Consider the following 25621-nt stretch of genomic DNA (forward strand, 5'->3'; position numbering starts at 1 on the left):
GGGCTTGGAGTCCTAAAGACTCATCTTCAAGATGTATTCAAATCTAGCTTCAGACACTTACTGGCTGTGTGTGCCTGGTCAAGTCATTTCACCTTGTCTACCTCAGTTTCTTTATCTATAAAATGATGATGTTGAATTAAGTGACTTTAAAGGTCCCTTCTAACTCTACATCTATGACTTAAAGGAGCAGGGTCTGAGGTCCTGGCTGGATATAGGGTCAGGTGAAAACGGAAGGGAAAGAAAAGGGAGAAATGCTTGAGGATTTGGAGTTTAAGAACATGGACATAAATCCTGATTCTTTCACTTCTTGGCTGAAATCCCAGCCTTTCTCCATCCCTGTGAATAGTACCTTCCCTCTGAGATTATCTCCAGTTTATCCTGGATATAACTTTTATGTATGAAGTTGTTGAACTGGAAACGACCTTAGAATTTGGTGTTCAGTTCTTTTCAGTCATATCTGACTCTTCTTGATCCTATCTGAGTTTTTCTTGGCCAGGATAGTCGTATGGTTTGCCATTTCCTTCTCTACGTCATTTTACAGATGAGGAAACTGAAGCAAAAACGGTCTAGTGACTTGCCCAGGGTCACACAGCCAGTAAGTGTCTGAGGCTGGATTTGACCTTAGGAAGATGAGTCTTCTTGTCTCATCTTGACTCCAGACCCAGCACTCTACCACCCAGCTGACCTTAGAATAGAAGATGTTAATCCTAGAAAGAAGTTAGAGACCATATTATCTAAGACTTGAGTTTTAGACCCACGCTATGGGATCCAAGGCAGAGGTGGCTAGAGGACCGAGACCATGGGGTACCCAGGACAGCAGCCTGACAGAATGGATGGATTTGCTCCACAGTTTCGAGACAAGTATGGGGATGTCTTCACCGTCTATTTGGGTAGCCGACCAGCTGTTGTCATATGTGGACCAGAGGCTGTGAAAGAAGCTGTGGTGAAGAATGCAAAAGTGTTCAGTGACCGTGGGAAGCTTGCCATAGCTGATTTAGTCTTCCAGGGATATGGTGAGCAGAATGTGGGGAAACTGTATGTGTGTGAGTAGAGCAGAGGGTGGAGGATCAGAGCAGGAGGGATAAAGTGAGAGAAGGCAGTGGGATGATAAAGACCAGCGTCAGGATGGGACTCCATGTGCAGAAGGAGAGGAAGTCAAGAAGATTGGGGATTACTGACCTGAGGGAGATGGGCTATGGCATGATCCAGGAAAGGGCTAGGAAGAGTAGATTAGGACAGGAGGATGCTAGGGATTCAGGGAAAAATAATGTAGTGGATAAGGTATGGGGGGGAGGGACATCGGAAAAAACAGAGAAAGCCAAAGAAGAGTCTGAGGATAGAAGGGGACATCAGAATGGGGGAAAAGAATTGTGGGGATGAGGAATGTTGGGGACAAAAGTAATAAGAATCAAAAAGAATTATCTGGGGGGAGATGTTGAAGGGCATGAACTTGAGGGTTAAATACATTGATAATAAGAGTGGGGAAAAGTCCCAGCTCCCTCCTCCCCCATCTCCTCTCCCTTTCTCTTTCCCCCAGGGTTCTTTTCTGCTGGAAGACAACAATGGGAATCACTTCGAAGATTCTCAATGACTACCCTGAGGGACTTGGGGATGGGAAAGAAGAGTGTTGAAGAGAAAATAAAGACTGAAGGCCAATGCTTGGTAGAGGAACTCCGGAAATCCCAGGGTGAGGAAAGGAAATAGTAGGGACAGGGGCAGACATGCAGAGAGATGGAGACAGATACATAGGCAATAAAAGGGAGAATTATAAAGACTCAGGCAGACACAGAAAAAGACAAGAGAGGGAATGAGAGAGGCACAATGATTAAGCATAAAACAAAATACAGCATGGCTTTCTAACAATCCCCAACCTGGGACATGTACACGAGGCAAGTAAACACCTGCGATGTAGTAGTAATCATTCAGAGTATTGACTCATATGTGCTAATTTTACATAGGTAAAAGTTCAGTCAAGGGGTTTGAATTAGGTCAGAGTGCAACATATATATTTGCAACATATATGTTGAGGCAACTAGGTGGCACAATGGATAGAGTGCTGAATCTGGCCTCAGAAAGACCTGGCTTCAAATCTAGCCTCAGATAGTTCCTAGCTGTATGTTCCGGGGGAAGTCACCTAACTTCTGCCTGCCTCAGGTTTCTCATCTGTAATGACAACACAGACCTCCCAGGTTTGTTGTAAGTATCAAATGAGATAATATTTATAAAGTGTAACTTAGCACAATGCCTGGCACATAGCAAGTGCTATATAAATGGTGATTACTAATTGTTATTACTTTTATTACTCACTAGGGAGTACTCTACCAAGTTGTTCTGGATTTTCCACTTCTCTGCACTGGTTAGACCCCTTTTGGCAATCTGACGGTCCAAATGGAGCTTAGTGTGAGGTTTTTCTGACTCCTGGGTGACTCTCTAGTCTAGGAGATGATATATTTACAATTAAAATTTGAAACTTCTTATTTATATTTTGGCTTGATTATCTGCCCCCTTATGAGTATTTCACTTTCTCAGGTCTCTTTCCTTACCATTTGTAGATTCTGACACTTAGTATGTTGAGAGCACATAGGTTTAATGGTTGTTGTCCATCTTCAAAGAGGACCAAAATGACATCACCATTGTAAAGTGAAATTTCAGTCTGTCCGACTGTGGCCGATCAGACCAATACGAGCTCGGAATGCTCCACCACAGGCTGGGCACAGATATAAGTATTTGGGGTGGATATCCTAAATGTGCACATCCTGCATTTACTTTGTGCTGTCTCAATTCTGATTTGCTCAAAGAGCACAGCACGTTTTCTTTTGTGGACACGTCATGCTGAGCAGTCTTGTGCCAGTGTCTCCCATGTTACACAGTCAAATCCAAAGTTCTTGAGAGAGACCTTGAGAGTGTCCTTGTATCGTTTCTTCTGGCCACGTTGATTAGTCATAAGGACATGATCCTAGAGAGATGGGCTGAACACTTCCATAGTGTTCTCAACATACCATCATCAATCAATGCTGAGGATATTGACCATTTACCTCAGGTTGAAGTCAATCTCTCCTTAGCTGAACTTCCAACTGAAGAGGAGGTTTTGAGGGCCATTAGGCTCCTTTCATGTGGCAAAGCACCTGGTGCTGATTCTATTCCAGCTGAGATTTACAAGGTAGGGGGACCATTGCTCATACACCAGTTTAATAATATGTATTTGAAATACGATAGACAATATAAACTCTCCTCGGTACATCCACTCCCTTTCATGTCTTTGGTGTGGATGTTGCTATTTCCAGAGCATGCATAATGGCTTTGTTGTTGTTGTGTTTGTCTTTCATTCTCAAAGAGGTCCATGACATCAGGGAGATGATGACATGACTTGTAGTTGATTTTGTTTTGAGTGAGAAAGGGTTATGCACAGTCACCAGCCTCACTTTCTTCCCCAGAGCCATGTAGGTCCAGTGACCAGATATTCATCAGGATGACTGGAGATGGCCCAGGTTGCAATGGGAGACCCTAGCCCTTTTAGGCAAAGGTCTTATCAGATTCTCACTTTGAGTGAGATACACCCATTCAATGAATAGGCATGCATAATGGCAAGCTCATATAAAAGGAACAGAAAGATTTAGAAAACTAGGGATGGATGGAATTCTGCCTGGCTCAGTAGTCACTGGGGTCATAGTAGCTGCAGGTGCTCAGCCAATGGGCAACATTGAGCGTGGTATATAGCATGTACTCCTCCCCTCTAGGTTCAGTCTTTAACTGCTCCACTCTTCTGGTCAGGCTCATTCTCCCTCCAAAAGTCAGAATGGGAAGGAAGAGAGGAAAGGAGAGAGGGCAAGTCCCTGATGGGGTCCTTTTCTCTCCTACTCCTGTCACAGAATGGACTCCCAAAGTGGGAAGAGATGGACCTTTTTCCTTCTCAGAGTCAACAGAATTTACTTCTTCTGCGAATCATTTGCCCTAAGGATTTTCACAGAGAGAAAAGGAACAGATTCTCCTGGGTTACCAAGCCAAACAAAGAGACCCACATAGTAGACACCTGGGAACTTCTTACCATCCACCTAAATTTCCCCCTTTCTTGTCTCTCCATTTTCTAGGGGCCCTGCTGGACCCCACCTACATTTTCAATTTGGCCATGGCCAACATCATCTGTTCTCTTGTGTTCGGTGAACGCTTCTTATACCAGGATACCCAGTTCCAGGGGCTGCTGACTATGTTAACTGAAGCTTTCACCATTATCAGCTCCCCAGGGATGCAGGTATAACTTGGGGACCAAAGCAGGGGGAACACAGGGGTACACAGGGAGACACCATGGACACACAGAGAGGGAACCAAGAGGAAATAAAGAGGAACAAAGGGAGGGGAGCACGTCGGGAGGGAGAATAGGGGAAACGGAAAGGGGAGGACAGAAAGGGAAGGATGAGAGGAGGGGGAAATACAGGGAGGCAGTGAAGACTGTTTTGTATCCCCAGAGCCAAGCAAAGGGACCAGAATGCAGCAAATGATTCAAAAAGGCTTATTGATGTACAGGGAGACACTGAGAAAGATAGGAAAAAGACTAGAGATAGACACACAAAAATAATGTTAGAGCAAGAGACAGCATGACCTTACCAGTACCTAATATGTTGACCGTGATGATGACAATAATAATTATATTTATACAGCACTTTAAAGTTTGCAAATCCCCTTTCAAATATTGTCTCATTAGATCCTCACAATGGCCAGTAAGTATCTGAGGATTAATTCAAACTCAGGCCTTGCTATTGACTGCATTCACCTAGTTACAGTAGGGATACAAGACAAATATATGTGACATTTCTGGAAGGCAATGAGATAGCTCTTGAGGAATAGTAACTTATATTTATAGTCACATAGATAAAAATCCAATAGGAAGAAAAGGGAAGAAGGACAAAAGGAAGGGGACAAGGAGATGTAGAGATAGGGTTTTTGTAGGGGAGCATGTTGGGACTAGAGGAAGGACAAAGTCATGGTGAGAGGGAGGGCATTTGAGTCAATTCCAGTGAAATGGATTGAGAGCCAAAGGACCTGTGAAGGTTGGGGGGCAGTCATGCTTGAATCCTACCCTTTGTCCTCTCTCCCCAGTTGTTTGAACACTTCCCATACTTGCTGAAGTTTTTTCCTGGGCCCCATCGCCGTGTGTTGAAAATTGCTCAGCATGCCAAAGACTTCATTGCTAGCCGTGTTGAAAAGCACCAAGAGACCCTGGACCCCAGTGCCCCCCGGGACTTCATAGACAATTTCTTGCTCCACATGGAGAAAGTGAGTTTTCTCTCCTTCTCCTCCTTCAACATACAGGGACTAGTGGGACTCAGAGAAAAAGACTGTAGTGGTGTGTGTGTGTGTGTGTGTGTGTGTGTGTGTGTGTTTCTGTAGAGACAGGGAGACACAGGGAAATCCAGGAAAGATGAAGAGACAGAGGCATGGGGAGAGGGACAACAAGAAGAGAGAGACTGAAGGTGAGAGGTAGAGAAACAGGGGTGAGGAGGAAGAAAAACAAAGACAGAAAGAAAAGTGATGCTGAGAGAGGGAGAGGGAGACAAGGGAAAGGAAACATTAATTAATATACATATGGGTTGACAAAACTGGAGACAGAAATGGGCAGAGGAAGAATCAGCTTCTGAGATGGACCCCATAAAAGAAGAGGTGGTGAGATACATGAAAGGACTCTGCCGGCTCTCTCTTCCTCTCCTTCTCTATCTCTTGTCAACCACCCTAGGAGAAGGACGTTCCAGGTTCTGATTTTGATCATAAGTCCCTCATCTTTACTGTCCTGAGTTTGTTCTTCGCGGGCACTGAGACAACCAGCACCACTCTGCGCTATGGCTGCCTCCTGCTTCTCAAATACCCCCAGGTGGCAGGTGAGCAGGCATTTTGGGGAGGCATCCACGAGGCTTCTGAAGGTGTGAGGGCTAAGAGCCTAGAGGCTAATATTGTAGTGCTTGTGTTACCCCTGGCTTAATAGTAGGACCTTGGACAAGTCCTTCCCTTTTCTGAATCTGTTTCCCCATGTAAAAAAAATCCAAAAATGACTTGGACAGACTAGAATATTGGACTGACTCTAGTAGAATGAATCTAATAGGAATTAAATTAAGTTAAAGTTTTACATCTTGTTAAAAAAAGAACTCACATATAGAATGCAGAGTCATAATTAGACAATAGCTTGGATTAGATGTGAGGGTTTTAGTATGCTACTAGCTCAATACGTAGCAGCTGTGCGATGTGGCAGTCAGAAAAGTTAATGTGACCTTGGACTCCATGAAGAGGGGTATAGTTTCCAGGAACAAGGAAGTGGTAGTTCTGCTAATCCTGTACTCTGCTTTCATCAGAACATAACTGGACATTCTATTTGGCTTTGGACTTCACAATTTAGGAAGGGTGTTGATAAGCTAGACAATATCTGGAGGAGGGCAACCATGGTGCTGGAAGGTCTTGAGTCTTTGTCACCTGAGTAGTAATTTGAGAAACTATGTATGCTTAGCCTGAAGAGAAGACTTGGGAGATGGAAGGTGGGGCAGGAAGGTGATAGCATCCTCTAGTATCTGAAGGAGAGTCTTTTGGTGGAAGAAGTAGCCTTTTACTTGCCACCAGAAAGCAGACCCAGGGGCAATGGGGGAAATAACAAAGTAGCCAACTGAAGCTTGAGGCAAGGAAGTTTCCTAGCCATGAGAGCTGTTCCAAAGCAGAAGCAAATGTCTTCTTCAGGAGGTTGGGTGAGGTGCCCCATCACTAGGGGTCTTCAAGCTGATGCCGACCACTTGTCAGGTATGTTGTAGTAGGAATTCTTCTTGCATTGTGTAAATTGATCTAGATGGCCACAGGGTATTCTTTCCAACTCAAAAAATGTCAACGGAAACTTGGATGGTGTCCCAAGGCACCTTCCAGTTATGATTATCAGTGAAGTTCCCAACCTTTGTTCCCATTTAAACTAAGCTGCTTCCAGCAACTTCTGGGGTGTCTTGAGAATCAGATCTATATCTTGAACACGTCTGACCTCAAGAGAGGCAGCTAAGTGGTGCAGTGGATAGGGAAGACCTGAGTTCAAATTCACTTACTAGCTATGGGATCTTGGGTAAGTCACTTAACCTTTGCCTGCTTCAGTTTCCTCAGCTGTAAGATGGAGATAAAAATAACACCTGTCTCCAAGGGTTGTTGTGAGGATCAAATGAGGTAAATGAGATAAAGTGCTCAGCAAAGTGTCAGGCAAATAGTAGGTGCCATATAAATGGTAACTAACCATCATCATCATTGTCATCATCATCATCAATAATGATGATGATGATAATAATAATAATTAAAGACAGTAACCTTGAGACAGCAAGAAACAGAGACTGCCTTTTCTCTCTAGCTAATTTATCCAAACATTAAGTAAGACCAATCCTTTCCACTTCCCCAGTCAGACAAGTGTCCCGTTTATCTCTACTCTAGTTTCCTCCCTCAAATTCTGACTCTGATGAAACACTCTTTTCAAACTTGTAATAATGAATGAATCAATGAATGAATGCATTGAAAAGCATCTAATAGACACTTAGTGTATACCAACTACTGTTTGAAGTGCCAGAGATTCAAATAAAATAAAGAGGCAGTTCTTGCTCTTAATAATTCATACTCTTATTGGGGAAATAACCACTTCAGAAAGTTCATCCACAGGGCAGATGGAAATACCCCAAAGTCCTAAGGGGCAGTGGTAGGGTAGATGACAAGGTCCAAGGGTTCTTAAATCACGTCAATAGGTTAGTCAGAGGAAAACACATTTGTTAAACATTTGCTATGTGTCAGGCACTGTACTAGGATTATGAAGAAAACATGTCCACCCTCAAGAAGTTCTTAGTCGAATGGGGTAGACTTCATATAACCTTAATTAATTCTATACAAACAATAATATACTGCATACATTGGGGGGGGGGTAACCAACAAATAGAAGGTGCTAGTCTTAAAGGGGATCAGGAAAGTTTCTTTTAGAAGATGGGACTTTAGTTGAAAAATAAGCCAGGGAAGCCAGGAGATGAGGAGCAAGAGTATGTCAGAAGACAATTCCAGAGATCTGGAGGGTGTAGATATATCACAGTTGGTAAGAACTAGAGCACCTTAGAAAGTGTTGGCAGAGAAGGTGGTAAGGGCTAGAGGACATTAAGAGGCAGTGCCAGGGAGGGGGTAAGGCCTGGGAAGGGTTCTTCATTTCACCAGGAGGAATTGAGTTGATGATACTCATTTTGTCAAAATTCTGTGATTTTTTTTTTTTACCTTGGAAACAAAGCAGGGAATTAAGGGGCTTCTACTGCAGTAGATGTTTCATAAAAACTTGGGAAATGAGGAATTAAATGACTTTCTACTTAGCTTTCCAAATGACTTTTTAGAAGTCTAAGGAAACATGTGCCTTGGTTATTCTTTATTCAACCCATGAAAGCTTTGCTCATAATAGGCAGTCAATTAATGGTTGTTAAATGAATGAATGATCTCTCCCATTGTCTCAGACTTTCTTAGGCAAGTTAAGTATGAATGCCCCTTAGAGATTCCGCTTTTCCTGTGGTCTACACTATAGCATATAGGAAAAGTCAATTTTTCCTGAATGGGCTACACTATAGAAGTGGTCAGAGTTGTTGCTGTATTAATTAGTTTTTCAGCATTATCTGAGACTTCATGACTGAGTTTGGTGCTTTCTTGACTGGCTGTTGTACTTCATTCTCAAAGAGGACCAAATGATATCACTGTGTTAGATTCAAATTACAATGTGTCTGACTGTGACTGATCAGACCAATGTGAGCTCAGAACGCTGTACCACAGGTTGGACGCAAAGAGTTCAATGCGAACATTTAGAGTGGATTCTCTAAATTTGCTCATCTCATGTTTCTTTGAACTACTTCAATTTTATTTTGCTCATAGAGCACAGCATCTTCTCTGATGAGGGCATGCCATGCTGGGAGGTCCTATGCCAGTGTCTCCCATGTCTTACAATCAATCCCAAAGTTCTTTTATAAAATATTAAATAGATAATTTATCTATTTTTCAGTTTTCAACATTCACTTCCATAAGAATTTGAATTCCAAATTTTCTTCCCATCTCTCCTCAACCCCACCTCAAATCTTAAAGTTCTTAAGAGAGACCTTGAGAGTGTTTTTGTGTCTCGTTTTACGACCAACACATGAGGTGCTGTCCTGTGGAAGCTCTCCATACAATAGTCTTTTTGGCAAACATACATTTGACTTTTGAACAACATGGCTATTCCATTGGAGTTGCTGTCTCTGCAGTAGAGTTTGAATGTTTGGCAGTTTAGTTTGAGAAAGGACTTCAGTGTCTGGTACGTTATCCTGCCAGGTGATCTTCAGAATCATCCTAAGACAATTCAAATGGAAGTGATTCAGTTTCCTGGCATGGTGCTGGTATACTATCCAGGCATACAACAATGAGATCAGCATAATGACCTTGAAGACATTTAGTTTGGTAGTCTAATACCTCTTTTCTCCCACACTTGACTTTGGAGCTTCCCAAACACTGAGATAGTTCTGGAAAATGTACGTGTTGACCACATTATCAATGTGTCATCCCTGGAAAATATACTTCCAAGGTAAGTAAGCTTATCTGGAGTATTCAAAACTTCTCCATTTGTTGTAACAAATGGTTCCACATATGAATGGCGTGATGCTGGCTGATGGAACACCTGTGTTTTCTTGGTGTTAATTGTTATACCAAAATTAGCACAAGCAGCAAAGAATCGATGCATACTTTGTTGCAGCTCAGTTTAAGAGGCTTCACTGAGTGCACAATCTCACCTCAGACACTTGACACTCACTAGCTGTGTGACCTTGGACGAGTCACTTAACCCTAATTGCTTCATCCTGGGTCATCTCCAGTCATCCTGATAAATATCTGGTCACTGGATTCAGGTGACTCTGGAGGAGAAGAGAGGGTGGTGACCTGCACAGCCCTCCTTCACTCAAAACAAAGTCAAGTCATGTCATTATTTCTCTCATGGCATGGTCTTCTTTGGCCAGGAAGGACGAACACACATCTGCAAACAAAAAGTCATGCACCAACACTCCCTCTAGTTTAGTCTTGGCTTGTGACGTTTTCAAGTTGAAGAATTTACCATTAGTGTGGTAGATGACTTTGATGTCATGTTCATCCTCATTGAAGGCATTTGACAACATGGCTGAAAACATCAAGCTAAAAGGCCTGGGAGCAGGCATATAGTCTTATTTCATTCCATTGATGACTGGGAAAGAATGAGAGCATTGTCCATTATTCATTACCTGGGTAAGCGTGCCATTGTGAAATTGATATACAATATTGATGAACTTCTCTGGACAATCAGTTTTGACATAATTGTCCATAATTCCTCAGGACTGACAGGATCAAAGACCTTGGTCAGACCTACAAATGTTGCATATAGACCTTTGTTCTGCTCCTGGCATTTCTCCTTAAGTTGTTGGGCAGTAAACACCATGTTGATCATTCCTCAGTCCTTTCTGAAGTCACACTGACTCTCAGGTAGACAACAATCTTCCCGGGGAAGGATCAGCCTATTAAGAAGGGCTCTGGCAAGAATCTTGCCAACAATGACTAATAGAAAGATCCCCCTGTGGTTGTCACAGGACAGTCTATTTCCTTTACCTTTATAGAAATGGACAATGGAGGTATCCTTGAACTCTTCTTGCCATATAACTTGGAATATTTCAGTCAGCTTTTGTATGAGGAGTGCTCCCCACCCCCACCTTGTAAATCTCATCTGGAATAGAATCAGCACTAGGTGCTTTGCCACACAAAGGAGTCTAATGGCCCTCAAAACCTCTTCTTCAGTTGGGACTTCAACTAGGGAGGGATTGACTTGAACCTAAAGTAAACAGTCAATGACCTCAGCACTGATTAATGATGGTCTGTTGAGAATGCTATGAAAGTGTTCAGCCCATCTAAGATCATGTTCTTATCACTAATCAACGTGGTTGCATCAGCTCTGAGTAGTTGTGATATACCATAGGGTTTTGGTCCATAAATAGCTTTCAGGGAATCATAAAAGCACTTTGGATTGTTACTATCAGCATAAAACTGATTTTCATTTGACTTTTTACTGAACCAAGAATCTTGTGTCTCTCTAAGCTTTGCTTGTACTTTACTTCCAATGTAATTAAATACTGCCTTCTTAGATCACATGATGGATGAACACACAATCAATTCCAAAGTTCTCAATAGAGACCTTGAGAGTGTCCTTGTGTGTTTTTTCTGACCACCACATGAGCTTTTGTCCTGTGTGAGCTCTCCACACAATAGTCTTTCTGGCAAGCATACATTTAGCATTTGAACAACATGGCCAGTCATCGGAGTTTGGTTCTTTGAAGTAGAGTTTGAATGTTTGGTATTTTAGTTCCAGAAAGGACCTCGATGTCTGGTAAATTATACTGACAGGTGATCTTCAGAATCTTCTTGAGACAGTTCGAATGAACTATCCTGCTGGTAAACCCTGTAGGGTTGCCATTTTTCATTAAGCAGCTTCTGAATTTCCCCATCATTTTCATCAATCCAATTTTGATGTTTGTGAGTGTTCTGACCCAGATGAGCAAAACCTGGGCTGTACACCAAATCTCTTAAAGGAGTTTTCTTGGCAAAGGCATTGGACTGGCTTGCTATTTCCAGTTCATTTTACAGAAGAGGAAACTGAGGCAAACAAGGTTACACACTTAGTAAGGGTCACCCACTTAGTAAGTGTCTGAAGCTGTATTTGAATTCATGAAATTGAGTTTTACTTACTTCAGGCCTGACACTCTATTCACAATGCCACCTAACTCTCCACAGCAGAGTTCTTTTATTACGCGTGCCACAAGGCTGCTTGTTAAAGCAGTGGCACTCACTCATTTGCTTCTTCTCCAGTTTCCCACTAGGACCCTTCCTGTGAATTGGGTTTACATATCCCTTTCTCTGCCCCAGAGAAGGTCCAGCAAGAGATCGACCAGGTGATTGGGAAGAATCGTCCTCCAGAACTCAAGGATAGAGCCAACATGCCCTACACAGATGCTGTCATCCACGAGATCCAGAGATTCAGTGACCTCCTCCCTCTAGGTATACCTCACATGGTGACTGAGGACACCTCCTTCCAAGGCTATCTTCTTCCCAAGGTAGAGTCATTTGAGGTCCTGGAGTCCTTGGATTGGTGAGTGCCCAAAGTCAATGCATTCAGCCCCCTAATGTGGGCACACTATACTTCCTTCCTTCCAGTACTTTCTGTTCAAAATTCTAGAATCTCCCCAGAAGTAAGGGGAGCACTATTCCTGCCTACTTTGAGTCTTTCTCCCTCACATTCACACCAGGGTATTAATGTGTTGCTTTTCCTGAGCTCCAGTCTGAAGGATCCTCGTCATTTTGAGAAGCCACATATCTTTGACCCCAACCACTTCTTGGATGCCCGAGGAGCTCTGAAAAAGAAGGAGGCATTCATCCCTTTCTCCCTGGGTAAGTGCATACCCTTATGTCCTTTTGGTGTCAGTGAGGCTGTGAGAGAGAGAGAGAGAGACAGAGAGAGAGAGAGAGAGAGACAGAGAGAGAGAGAGAGACAGAGAGACAGAGAGAGAGACAGAGAGAGAGAGAGAGACAGACAGAGAGAGAGACAGAGAGAGAGAGAGAGAGAGAGTACAACTCTGCTTGTACCCTTTCTTCTTAGCTATGGAACCTTATATCAGAATCAGTACTAACCAAACCCACAAGGCATGGGCTACTTAAACAGAATGCCAGCATAGAGCTTTGCAATGGCACCTTGCCTGGCTGCATACTAAGTCATAGAGAAAGAGAAGTGCTTGATGAGGAGAGTTGTAATGGAAAAATATGCAATTTTCTCCCCAAGAGATATCTCTGACAGGAGTGAATTTCTCCTTTTCTAATTTGGGCTTTTCTCTTTAAGTAATACTAAAAGTGGTGGATTTTTTTCCTACTAAGAGTGCCTTCTTTGTTAAAAAAAAAACAACTCTTTTCCTTTAAAAATATTGATATATTTCATTTGTATACTACCTTAATTTCCAAAAATAGTCCTCCCACTCATCTGCCAGAAAGCTAATCCTTATTAAAAAAAACCAAAGGATTTCAGCAAAATTAACCAGCATATCAGCTAAACCCAACATTATATAAAGTCCCCCATCTCTACCTCACCCAATCTCTAGACCTTCCCTTCTATAAAGAGGGGAGAGGTTGCCATCTCCTTTAGTGTAGGATAACATTCTTAATAATAGATCCCCTTTCTACACAACTGGCCTTATGAGGTAGGTAGTGCAAATATTATTCCCATTCTACAAATGGAGTAAGAGAAGATAAAGGAAGGAAACTCACTAAGGTGATTCAATGAGTTATTGGCAGGGGCCAAACTCAAACTTGGTTCCTATGAAATCTGGGTTTCTTTTCCCATACCAGGGAAAGACATTGGGTCTTCTTTGCTCCATTTGGAAGCTAGGCTCCTTGGGGACGTGGGTGGGTGGCAACTTAATCTTGCCTCCCCTCTTGGGAATTTACCCCTATGCCTCTGAGGGGCAGTGTGGTTTAGTGTATAGAGGTCTGGAGAAGACCTACAATTGAGTCTCAGCTCCCAGCCTTCTCCCTCCACCAACTAGGTGGTCTTGAACTGGTGCCTTCCTCATTCTCAGTTTCTTTCTTTATAAAATAATAGTGTTGGACTTTGTAACCTTTAAGTTATCTTCTATTTTGAAATCTATGATCACATTAGAAATGGATACAGGGTTTTTGGGTGAAAACAACAAAAATGAAAAAGGTCTGAAGATATAGGGGACATCTTGACTGTGGCAGGTTGGTGAGAAGAAGGATGGGCACAGAACAGAAAGGGAAGGAACACAGAACTCTTGGAGCTAGGGAACAGATAGAAGTCTCTTCCTGAAGAGGAGGAGCTTGATGTTGCAGGAGGAAAGCCTTAGTCCTTCAAGGAATGACTTGGGTATCCCAAAGTCTGTCAGGTGAAAGGTCAGACAGAAGGTGGCAGATGATGACTACCCAGTTGAGGAGGACAGAGGTAGAAGCTGATCAAGAAAAGGATCACTGTTAACATTCATGGACATTTGTCTAGGTCATGGCAGGGAACCTTCAGAGATTTGTCAAATTTGATGACTATGCCTGATCTCCAGTGACTCCAGTGGCCCAAATGATATTGCCAGAAAGAATCTACAAACCACTGCTAAGGAACACATAGTGCTAGGTAAGAAATCAAAGATCCCTGGATAGATAGAAGGTATTTTCATCATTATTGTTGATTGGAGGGAAAGGACTTTTCCAAGAGAAAGGCACATTTGTGAAAAGGGCAGCGGATTTCGAAGATGATGCCTGAGAAGGTTTATGGAGTTTATCAGGAGAGTTTCCTAATCATTCAATAGGTAAACTAGAATTTGTTAAAAACCTACTATGTATGTGTCAGGCACTGTGATAGGCACTGAGGAGGCAGATGTAGCCAGGGTCTCAACTGTCATGGCATTTTGCATATGTGGGAGGAGACTTGATTCTTAATGGTGGAGAGAATGCTCAGTTGTAACTGACAATGGACACGTGCATAAAGGGTGGAATTGATGGTAGAATTTTGGGAGAGAGAAACATGTGTGTCGCAGTACATTCCGGAAGAGACACAGAAAAAGACTTTGGAAGCTGCAGATGAGTAAAGAAGGCTCAAACCAAGGCAGGGGACCCAATCTCTATCATGGAGAAAGTCCCTAGGGCACAGGGAAAGGTTCAAGTCTCAGAGGAGGCAAATTGGAAATCAGGGGCATATTGAAAAGCTGACTTCTCCAAATGTCTGTAGGTTCCAAAGCTTTTTTTCTTCTCCTATGTTTCTTATGTGAAGGGTGTGTTGTATCATGAGTGTCTCTCAACAAAGAAACTTTGACAACAACCCAGCCCACTCCTTATAAGTGATCAGGATCAGTGAAGTTTAGCATTTTCTTCAAGAGGCACTTGTCTTTTGTGTACACAACTGCTCCCATAATGTTTTGGGCTTGATTGGAAGCCAGGTTACAAATACAATAAACAAATCATTCCCAGCTCCCAAGATACTTGGCTAGCTTTCAGGATGTGCTGTTTGTTGTGATTTCTTTGGTGTAGGGACTTCCCAAGGAAGATCCTTCCCAGTGTAGAATATGCTAAGTGCCCTGCAGTTTATAGTCCAAGAGAGCCGCCTAGGGCATGGAGAGATTAAGAGATTTGTGTAGGATTTCACAGCCAAGGACTTGAATCTAGATCTTCCTGATTGCAAGGTGGGCTCTTGATCTACTCTGCCTGGGATGAACCTTTGTTTAGGACTTTTTAATTGCTTCTCTCTGCACAGGATGTTTAATGGCCATTGATACCTTGTAGGGGATATTGAGAATAGCTCTTGGGTCCTCCAGGGTGATTTAGTTAACTCAACTGGGGATCAGAACTACCTCTTTTGGAAGATGGGATAAAGAGATGTAAAGCAAAGAGTGGATCTGGGCTCATGGAGAGGAGTAGACAGTGCCTTCACTTTCACCAGCACCCTTGAAATTAGATGGCTGCATTGGGGCAGAGACTTATGGGAGCTGAAATTACTTTCATCCATATAACTAGAGAGAGGATTTTTGAATTTCAACTTCCTGACCTTCCAATGACTTAACATCTTAGTAGGAGAATTCTAAGAATCATAGGATTTCAGGTTGGAAACGACCTCAGCAGCCATTTGGTTGGAATTCATACAGTCAAAAGGACTCTCCACTGCCTCATTCCTTATAAGTGGTCATCCAGACTCTGCTTGGGGACATTCAGTGAGGGGAAAATCCAGTCTCTACTGAGGCATCCTCTTTCACTTTGGGATAATGACAGGAACTGGACCTAGAATTCCTTTAACTTAGGGGACTCATCAGTGAGGAAACTCTTTCCACCAATCTAGATCAGCCACCTTCTTGGAAACTCAGGGTCTGAGTTACCTAGAACTTTGAGAAGTTAAATGACTTACCTAAGGTCACAAAGTCAGTATAGGTCAGAGACAGCAGTTGAATTCAAGTCTTTCTCACTTAGAGGCCAAATTTCTATGTATCACACACATGCTGCTGCTTCCAATTTGGGATAGTAATGATGATGATGATGCTGATGATGCAGAAAATGTTATTCTTGACTTTTAACTACAATCAACTTCCACAAGTTACACCCAATTCTGCCTTCTGAGGCCAAACAGAACAGAAAAGAACTCAGTCCCAATGTCCTGAATTGATGACAAGGGGTGGTGTGCAGTCACAGCTCCAAGGTTTTTAGCAACCACAACTCTGAGAGTTCCAGAATTAGCCTTCTAGAAACAGGAATAGGGAGTTCCTGGAAGCATCATCCTCTTAGAGAGAGGAGGATTGAAATGTGGTTCCTTCCAGTGTGATGGAGAAGATAGGAGCTAACTTCTCACTGAGAAGCTGGAGCTACCAAGGAAAGCATCTTTCTGGAAGACTAGATCTTGGAATTCTCCAGGATTGAGTTGCTAGAGAGCCAATTTTCAGACTGATAGCTGTCCAGGAAATGCACCCTCTTCTTTCTAGGAGGCTAGGGCTCACTACTCTGTAGTTATGTTATGTTATGTTGAGTTATGTTAATAGATTATGTTAATCAAGAAATTTCCCTGATCAACCTCTGCTATGGGATTTTGATTTCTGTTCCACAGCTTGAGTTTGAATTAGTCAATTCAATAATAAGCATTTACTGTATGTCAGGCAAAGGACTAAGCGATGGGGATGCAAAGAAAGGTAAAAAACTGTAGTCACTATCCTTGAGGAGCTCACATTCTAAGGGGCGGGGAGAGATAGCATGTAAAAAAGTATGGCTAAGTTATATAAAGAATAAATGATAATCTGAAAGGGAAAGGCTTTAGCATATGGAATGTGGATGGGTGGACTTTGAGCTTACTAACCCTTGAAGGAAGTCAGGGAATTAAAAGGTGGAGGTGAGGGGATAGAGCATTCCAGGTATGGAGGACAGTCCGCACAAAGGTGTGCAGAGTTGAGGGGGTGTTGCTGCTCACCCTTCATTCTTGAAGAGGACCAGTGACATCACAGCATGATATCTTGACTTGTGTGTGAACTGGATTTAAGTGAGGTAGAGCTGTACAAAGCCATCTGCAAAGTCTAGTGACAGGACAAAGGTCAAGATGTTTGAGGTGGTAAGCCAGTTTCACTGAATTATGGAGTAAATAAATGAAAGGAAAGTAAATGAAGGAACACTGAACAGGAAGGAATGGGCCGGTTTAGGAAGTCTTAAATGTTTCATATTTTGAAGACTTCATATTTGACTCTGGAGGCAAATATGGAACAACTAGAACTCACTGAGGGGCAGCTAGGTGATGTCATCATGGATAGAGTGCCTCATCTTCTTGTGTTCAAATACAACCTCAGACACTAGTTGTGTGACCTTGGAAAATTCTCTTAAACCTGTTTGCCTCAGTTTCCTCATCTATAAAATGAGTTAGAGAAGGAAATGGCAAACAACTCTGATGTCTTTGCCAAGAAAACCCTAAATGTGGTCCCAGAGAGTCAGATATGATTGAAATGACTGAATAACAACAGAACTCGCTGAAAAGAGGGGTAATGTGTTCAGACCTGTGCTTTTAAAAAAAACACCTTGGCAGCTGAGTAGAAGAAGAATGGGTGGTGGGAGAGACTTGAGGCAGGGAGACCAATTAGGAGGCTAATGTAATGGTACAGCTAAGAGGTGATGATGACCTGAACTAGAGTGGCAGCTGGGTGAGAAGAACAAGATTAAGCAACAGACTGAATGTGTTGGGTGAGAATGAAGACTCAAGGATGACTCTAGAGGGGACCAGATTCATTTCATCTTCATCTCAGGAGACTGAAAGGATTGTTAGATACACTTATGAGCACTGAAAGACTGTGAAGAATGGAAGAAGGGCAGGAATCTCTTGGGTTTTCTAAAAAAAGGAAGAAAATGGATTCTTTTGAATTTTAAGGTTCTATTCTTGACAAAATTTTGGAATGGAATGGTTAGTGAATCTGTGAAAAGTCATCATGACCACAAGGATTCAGTCATGACTTCTTCCTCAAAGAAACCTTATGTTAGATTGACTTCATTTCCTCTTTAAAAAGGTTACTAGACTGGATCAGGGGAAGGTTATTGGCCCAGTTTACTTTTTTAAAATTGATGTACCAGATTTTATTCAAGTATTTCTCTTTTTTTAGTTTTAAAATTTATTTTGAACTTAAATACAAAATAAGAAAAGAAAACAAAGACCATTGCCATGTACATCACAGAACATGAGAGGATTCAAAATAAAACAATAAATTTCCATTTCAAGAAAACCTGTATAATAAGTATTAGAGAGCTGTCCAACTTCTTTGCTTCCTTGTAGGTTTCCTTTTGTTCTCTGTTCACTTTTTACCCCACCCCACCACAAAATCTACAATTAAGCATGAATACAAACACACACACACATATACACACATATACATACACAGACATCTATAAATATACACATGTATACATATAAACACTCATACATGTATAAGATTGTTCCATGCTTATTTCCACTTGTCATCTGTTTTTGTGAAGGTGGATAGCATCTTCCTTCATAAGTCCAAGTCTTCCCATGTTTTCCAAATCAACCAACTCATCATTTCCTATACCACAGCAATATTTCAATCCAATAACATTCTGTCTGAAAGATTGACTATGAAAGTTTCCTCACAATCTTTTGCATGTCTTCTATTCTTGGCTGCATAGGTTTTACTTATACAAAAAGTTTTAATTTAAAATAATCAAAATTGCACATTTTACACTTCAACAATGCTCTCATCTTAAAATATATCTTAAGGTTTCATTTTTGAAGCATTTCTTGAAAGCAACATATTGTTGAATTCAAATTTTTAGTCTATCAGTTTCCATTTTATGAGTAAATTCATTCCCTTCACATTCTAACCTATAGTTGCTTGTATATTTTCCTCCTTCCTATTTTTCCTTACCATCCTTCTCATCCTATTTCTATCCCTCTTCGCTGCTCAGCTTTACTTCTACCCACTAACTTGTCCTTCTATTCCTTAACCAATCCCCCTTCAAGAATTCCTCCCACCCTATCTCCTCGCCTTCTTGTTTCTTCCTGAATTTACACACACACACACACACACACACACACACACACACACACACACACACACACACACACACAGAGTTTTTCTTTGTTTAACCCATTCCCATTTCTCTACACAGTTCTATACTCCCCCCCCCTTATCCTGTTCCTTCATCCTCTCGTTTCTTTATAAATTTAGAAGTCTTTTATATCCTTCTAAATGTGTATCTTGTTCTCTAACCCAGATCTGATATGAGCAAGGTTCCAGCCTTCCTTCTCCATCTGATTCCTCTGTATTCCCTCTTCTTCCTGTGCCTTATTTGTATGAGAAAATTACTCTTTTTACCTTTTATATACATCATTTTGCTTTTTAAAATCACATCATATTTAGCTCTACCTCAATCTTACTTCCTAACTACCCAATTGCTAATGACAATTTTAGGCATATGATTTACATTTCTACATATGAAAAGTAAACAGTCTTTTATAATTAGTTTTTGATGTTTATCTAGTATTCCTTCTGGATCTTGTATATCAAATTTTCTATTACATTATAGTATTTTTATGACAAAATCCTGAAAGTCTATCAGTTAATTGAATATCCATTTTTTTTTCTGTTCAGGATTATACTTAACTTTGTTGGGTATGATATTTTTGGCCACAACCCCAGTTCTTTTGCTCTTTAATGTATAATGTTCCAAGACCTATGGTCTTTTAATGTAGCTGCTGTTAGGTCTTATGTAATTTTAATTGTAGCTCTATGGTATTTGATTTTGTTCCTGTTTTGCATGATGTTTTCTCCTTAACCTGGGAGTTTCAGAATTTGGCCATGATATTCCTGTAGGTTTTCATCTTGGGATGTCTTTCAAATAGTGATTGGTGTTTTATTTTCCTATTTCTACTTTCCCTTCTTGTTCTAAAACTTCAGGGCAATTTTTTAAAAAATTAATTTATTTTTAGTTTTCAACATTCACTTCCACAAGATTTTGTGTTTCAAATTTTCTCCCCTTTCCTCACCTTCCCCATCTCCCAGATGACATGCAATCTGATATAGGCTCTATTTTTGCATTCCTATTAAATATACTTTCACATTAGTCATGATGTAAAGAAGCATTAAAACTAATGGGGGGAATCATGAGAAAAAGAAACAAAACAAAACAATAAAAGAAAAAGAGACAAATAGTATACTTCCATCCGCATTCAGACTCCAAAGTTCTTTCTCTGGATGTGGATAGCATTTTCCTTCATGAGCTTTTGGAGTTGTCTTAGATCCTCGCATTGCTGAGAAGAGTTAAATCTATCAAAGTCAGTCATCACACAATATGGTTATTACTGTGTACAGTGTTCTCCTGGTTCTGCTCACTTCACTCAGCATCAGTTCACTTAAGTCTTTCAAGATTTTTCTAGTCCACTTGCTCTTCATTTCTTATATCACAATAGTATTCCATTACATTCCATGACGTTCTTCAGCTATTCCCCAGTTGATGGACATCCCCTCAATTTCCAGTTCTTTGCCTCCACAAAAAGAGCTGCTATAAATATTTTTGTACATGTGGGTCCTTCTTCCATTTTTGTGATGTCTTTGGGATACAGACCTTGAAGTGGTATTGCTGTGTTAAAGGGTATGCACAGTTTAATTTCAGGGCAATTTTTATATTATTTCTCATATTATTGTATCAAGATTCTTTTTTTGATCATAGCTTTAGGGTAGTCTGATTATTCTTAAATTTTCTGTTCTTGATCTGTTCTCCACATAAGTTCTTCTTCTTACGTTTCACATTCTCTTCTATTTTTTCATTCTTTTTGTTTTGTTTTTATTATTTCTTGTCCTCATATAGTGTGATTGACTTGCTCTTGCCCAATCCCAGTTTTTAAGAAGTTGGCTTCTTCCTTAAGATTCTAGGTATCCTTTTCTAGTGGGTTAACTTTCTTTTCACAATCTTCTCAGTTTTCTCGGATTGTTTTTATTTAAACTTTCTTTTCTTCAATCTCTCTTATTTGATTTTAAACATTCCTTGGAGTTCTTCCAAGAATTCTTTTTGGGAAGGTGACCATTTGACATTCCCCTTTGGACAGAAGCAGGTTTTTTATTTTTTTCTTAAGTATCCTCCTCTGAAGACAAACACCAGTCTTCTCTATTCCCATAGTAACTGTCTATGGTTTAGTTCCTTCTCCTTTGTTTGTTCATTTTCTGTTTTTTATTAAAAAATATTTTAGTAACTTGCTGTTATAATCACCTTTAGCCCTGGGGTGTGGAGGATAGTTCCTTTGGCCTCAGGTCTTTCTTAGTGTTATTTTTAAAATTTGTCTTGGGCCCAACTTCTGCAATCCTTTCCCGCTCCAAGTCACAAATATGGCCCCATGGCACTCTATGCTGGAAATGCTCTTGCTCCTTGAGGACCCTCCAGTGTCTATAACCATCAGTTCTCCCCTCTGGCATGGAACCCAAACCAAGAACTCAGCTCTTCTATAAGAGTCCACAGCCAGAAGTATTCCCGCCTCACTGCTTCTGCACTCACCAGGCATGTGCTGGTTTCCATTTCCCCAGGGACCATGTTTGGACAGTACAGCTGTGCCTGTCATTCCTGGGTAGCAGAGGTTCTTTCAATTTTCCCCTGTTCAGATGTCTGACCTCCCCCCGCCCACCATCTATGAAGTGAGAATTCCTGTGACTGAGGCTGAGGCTACCTCCCAACACAGCTGCCCTCAGGGCTTGTTATTCATGGTTTCAGCTGAGATAGCCTAGAGGAGTTTACATTTCACTCAGGCTGAACCTCTGTCCCTGAGTGTTCAGATCTTCTCCACTTGTCCCAGGGCTCTTCCTCCTCCTTCTTCTCTTTCTCCTCTCCTCTGTTGTTCTACCCAGGGGAAAGTACTCTCCATGTCCAAAAACTGCCTTTTTTCCTCTGGGTTTACTGGCTACATTTTGGGCTCCTAGCCTTAAACCCAATTCACTCCGGAGCTCATAGACTGGACAAGCCCCCACCCACCTAGCACAGAGTGATAGTAATTACTAAATAGTAATTGTTTCTCTTTTACCCAGGAACTCTGAGGGTCTTCCCCTCCCAGTATGATTTTTTTTTTTTATTAAAGGGGCCATTTCTTGAGTAACTACTTAAAGAAGCCTATTCACTGAATGGGTGCATTTCATTCAAAGTGAGAATGTGATAAGACCTTAGCCTGAAAGGGCCAGGGTCTCACATTGCATCCTGGACCATCTCCAGGCATCTTGATGAATATCAGGCCACTGGACCCAGATGACTCAGGAGAAGAAAGTGAGGTTGGTGATCTTGCACAGCCCTCCCTCACTCAAATCAAAGTCAACTGCAAGTCATGTCATCATCTTGATGTCAGAGGACAAACACAACAACAAAATTGTCCCAGAAGGACCACTGTTCTTTCTCAGTTCTTGTTTATTTTTGCTGCTCTAGGTTCGCCTTGAAATGCTACTTTGTCTTGTTTCTGGAGGAAATCTGGAGAGCTTGGAATTTTCTGACTGACTCTGCCACATTTTTAGAATCCTCTCTGACTCAGTTTAGATAATGCATTTTAACCATGCATTTCACTGTTTCTTATAATGTTCTTTTTTGAAAAATATTTATATTTTATTTTTTCTAATTACACAGAACAATTTTTAGCAAGTGTTTTTTTAAAAGTTTTCATTCTAAATTCTTTTCTTCCCCACTTACCTTTTCCCCTCCTTGAGAAGACAGGCAATTTGATATAGATTATATATGTGAAATCATGCAAACACATTTCCACATTAGCTAAATTGTGAAAGAAAACACAAACAAAAAGAGAACCCAAGAAAAACAAAAAGAGTAAAAAAGTATGCTTTGATCAGCATTAAGACTCCATTAGCTCTTCCTCTGGAAGTGACAGAAGTTTTCTTCTTATATTCTTGTGATTAAATAGTGAGAAGTAGCCTAGAAGATGGCACAGGTAGTTGGATTCAGAGCTAGTTGGCCAAATCCCCAAAGCCCTCTTAAATGGTTTGATTGAATTAGAAAGAGGTTTCCAATGGAGTGCTCTGGGGATCTGTTCTTGGCTCCATGCTGTTTAACCTTGAATTATAAAGGCATGAATGGTGTGCTTATTAAAGATCCATAAGACACAAACCTTTAGGGGAAAGCTAATAGACTAGATGAGTAAATCAGAATCCAAAATTTTTTTTGATGGACTCTAAAGCAGGGCCAAATCTAAAAAGATGAATTTAATAGGAATAAATGCAAAGTCTTATATCTGGATTCAAAAAATCAGCACAAAAATATAAGATCAAAATTTATCTTAAGAGGACCTCAGGGTTTTAGTGGACCTACAGCCTCTATATGAGTCAACCATGTGATATAATAGCTTATAAACAAATGGAATCCTAAGCTACATGGAGGAAGGGATAGTGTCCAAGCCTGTGACAGAGGTGATTGTCCCTCTGTCTTCCACCATGGTCAGAACCGATTCAAAGCATTGTGCTAAATTCTGGACATCACATTTCATGAAGGACATTGATATATTGGAAGCTGACAAGATAGAGAAGGGCCTTGAGATCCTGCCATTTGGGGAAAAGTCATAACTAGGAACTTGGATGCACAAGGCAAATTCATTTGGGGGCAGGGATAGAGATGTGAGCAGGTGGAGGATCCAAAATATGATCACTCCTGTGACCCACACTGTGCCAGCACTGTCCTAAGTGTTTGTTTTTACAAACATCATCTCCTTTGTGCTTCAGCTAGCCCTGAGATAGTAGTTATGAGAATTGAGGAGACTGAACAAAGGAAGATAAGGTGTTGGAAGAGGATACTGAACCTCTTGGGGAGGAGGGAGAATGACCTGGAGATAGATACCTGGAGGACAGCCATCAGGACAGAGGTCACTCTAACAGAGGAGTTTGTTAACAATAGGGAATTTCAATGAAAACAGAAAAGATTATAAGGATGAGGGCTGAGTTTGAGGGGGGCAGATGAGGGGAGCAGAAACAGTCAGTGCTTGGATCGCTCTTCTGCCACCCACCATTTCCTCCCCACTCCTGCTTACCCAGGTGTCCCATGAAGTGAGGTCTCCCAGATTGGGAGGAGGGGCATCATGGACCCCAAGAATGTCTTTTGGGGAGACAAAGTGTTAGATAAATGCTAAGTGTTGTTGTTTATTCCACTTCTCTGCCTCTCACAGGGAAGCGCATCTGTCTAGGGGAGAGTATTGCTCGAGCAGAACTCTTCCTCTTCCTCACCACCATCCTGCAGAACTTCTCCCTGGTCTCCTCCAAGCCCCCTGAAGACTTGGACATCAGGCCCCGGGAGAGTGGATTAGGGACATCGCCCCCAATCTATGAGCTCTGCTTCCTGCCCCGTTGATGGGAATGGTCTGCAAGGAGACATGGACAGAGGGCATGAACCTGGCATCATAGAGTGATCTGTATTTTGAGTCAGAAGATGTGGGCTCAAGTCCCAGTCCTGTGACAAGAGTCATACTAGCTGTGTGACCCTGGACAAATCACCTGGCTAGGACTGGAAGCCCAGACCAGATGATTGACCTCAATTTAGTTCAGTTCTGCAGGCATTTTTAATGTCTCATCGTGATCTCTTAAGGTCTTGCCAGATCTGACAGTCTGGATTTTATTCTTCAGTCCAGTCCCCAAACTAATAAAACTCCCCATGCCCTGCTCTGTGTTGTTCATCATCTTTCCCCAAAAGCACCTACTCTACTTCATTACCTATGAAGCCTTTAGTGTGAGACTTGCTTTTGAAGGTGGGAAGAGCCCTGAGTAGGAGAAGGCCCTAGGAGTTAGAACAGGCAGAGAGGTGACAGTGGGATGGATTCCAGTCCAGGTGACCTAGATGAAGAGAGCTGTTAGGAAAAAGGAGGTGGGTATCTCAGGGGAGGCAATAGCAGGTTTGGGGTTAAGGAGGATGAAGGAGAGGCTAGGGCCAGACAGTAGAGGCGGATGGGTTTGGGGATGACAAGGAGAGAGGTCAGATGGGTGGGAGCAGAGGGAGTATGGGGGGCATTGTTGGGTTTTGATCCCCATGGAGAGGCTACTTCCAGGGCAGATCTCCAAGGTTCTTGAGCAGGACAGACAAACTCAGCTCTGCCCATGAGGCCAAGTTAGGAGTTGGGAAGAGAGAGAAATGGACATAGACATCAGGGAACATGAGAGACAGACAGACACAGAGATAGGGTAAGAAGGGGAGAGAGAGAAAGAGAGAGAGAGAGAGAGAGAGAGAGAGAGAGAGAGAGAGAGAGAGAGAGAGAGAGAGAGAGAGAGAGAGAAGAAAAGAGGGAGAAAGGTAGAGACATTGATAGAAACAGAAAGATACATGGGCACATAGAGACTGGTGAGAAATCTCAAGAAAAGAGAGATAAGGGGGGGGCACAGAGAGTTAGGGAGAAAGGCCAAAGACAGAAAGACCCAGCACCCAAATGAAACCTTCTTGGTGGGCTGCTTAGTTCCACTGGCTGCCACCCCTTTCCCCATGCCTGAGGCCATGGTCTCTCTGAACCTTGAGGCCCCGGCCTCCTCAGCGGCTGAGTTTCCTGGGGGATCTGGTTTCTGCTAATCCTGACATTTGAGCC

General features: G+C 41.8%; 1 protein-coding gene across 1 annotated transcript; it reads left to right on the forward strand.

Annotated features, from left to right (window-relative positions):
* The first annotated feature begins 799 nt into the window (after positions 1 to 799).
* On the forward strand, positions 800 to 24711 carry LOC140507446 (cytochrome P450 2B6-like). The gene is made up of 8 exons (XM_072615535.1): positions 800 to 1013; positions 1538 to 1687; positions 4089 to 4249; positions 5095 to 5271; positions 5729 to 5870; positions 11929 to 12116; positions 12309 to 12450; positions 24221 to 24711. Exons 1-8 carry the CDS (start codon positions 800 to 802, stop codon positions 24400 to 24402), a joined length of 1356 nt encoding a protein of 451 aa, XP_072471636.1. The 3' UTR covers positions 24403 to 24711.
* The last annotated feature ends 910 nt before the right edge of the window (positions 24712 to 25621 follow it).

The sequence above is a fragment of the Notamacropus eugenii genome, chromosome 5, assembly GCF_028372415.1.
Source record: "Notamacropus eugenii isolate mMacEug1 chromosome 5, mMacEug1.pri_v2, whole genome shotgun sequence".
Taxonomy (NCBI): domain Eukaryota; kingdom Metazoa; phylum Chordata; class Mammalia; order Diprotodontia; family Macropodidae; genus Notamacropus; species Notamacropus eugenii.

Excerpts from the sequence above, each read along its gene's own strand:
- LOC140507446 (XM_072615535.1), top strand. The coding sequence starts at position 800 with ATGGGGTACCCAGGACAGCAGCCTGACAGAATGGATGGATTTGCTCCA. Across the intron at positions 1,014-1,537 it reads TTTAGTCTTCCAGGGATATG|GGTTCTTTTCTGCTGGAAGA; the intron begins GTGAGCAGAATG and ends TCTTTCCCCCAG. Across the intron at positions 12,451-24,220 it reads ATTCATCCCTTTCTCCCTGG|GGAAGCGCATCTGTCTAGGG; the intron begins GTAAGTGCATAC and ends TGCCTCTCACAG.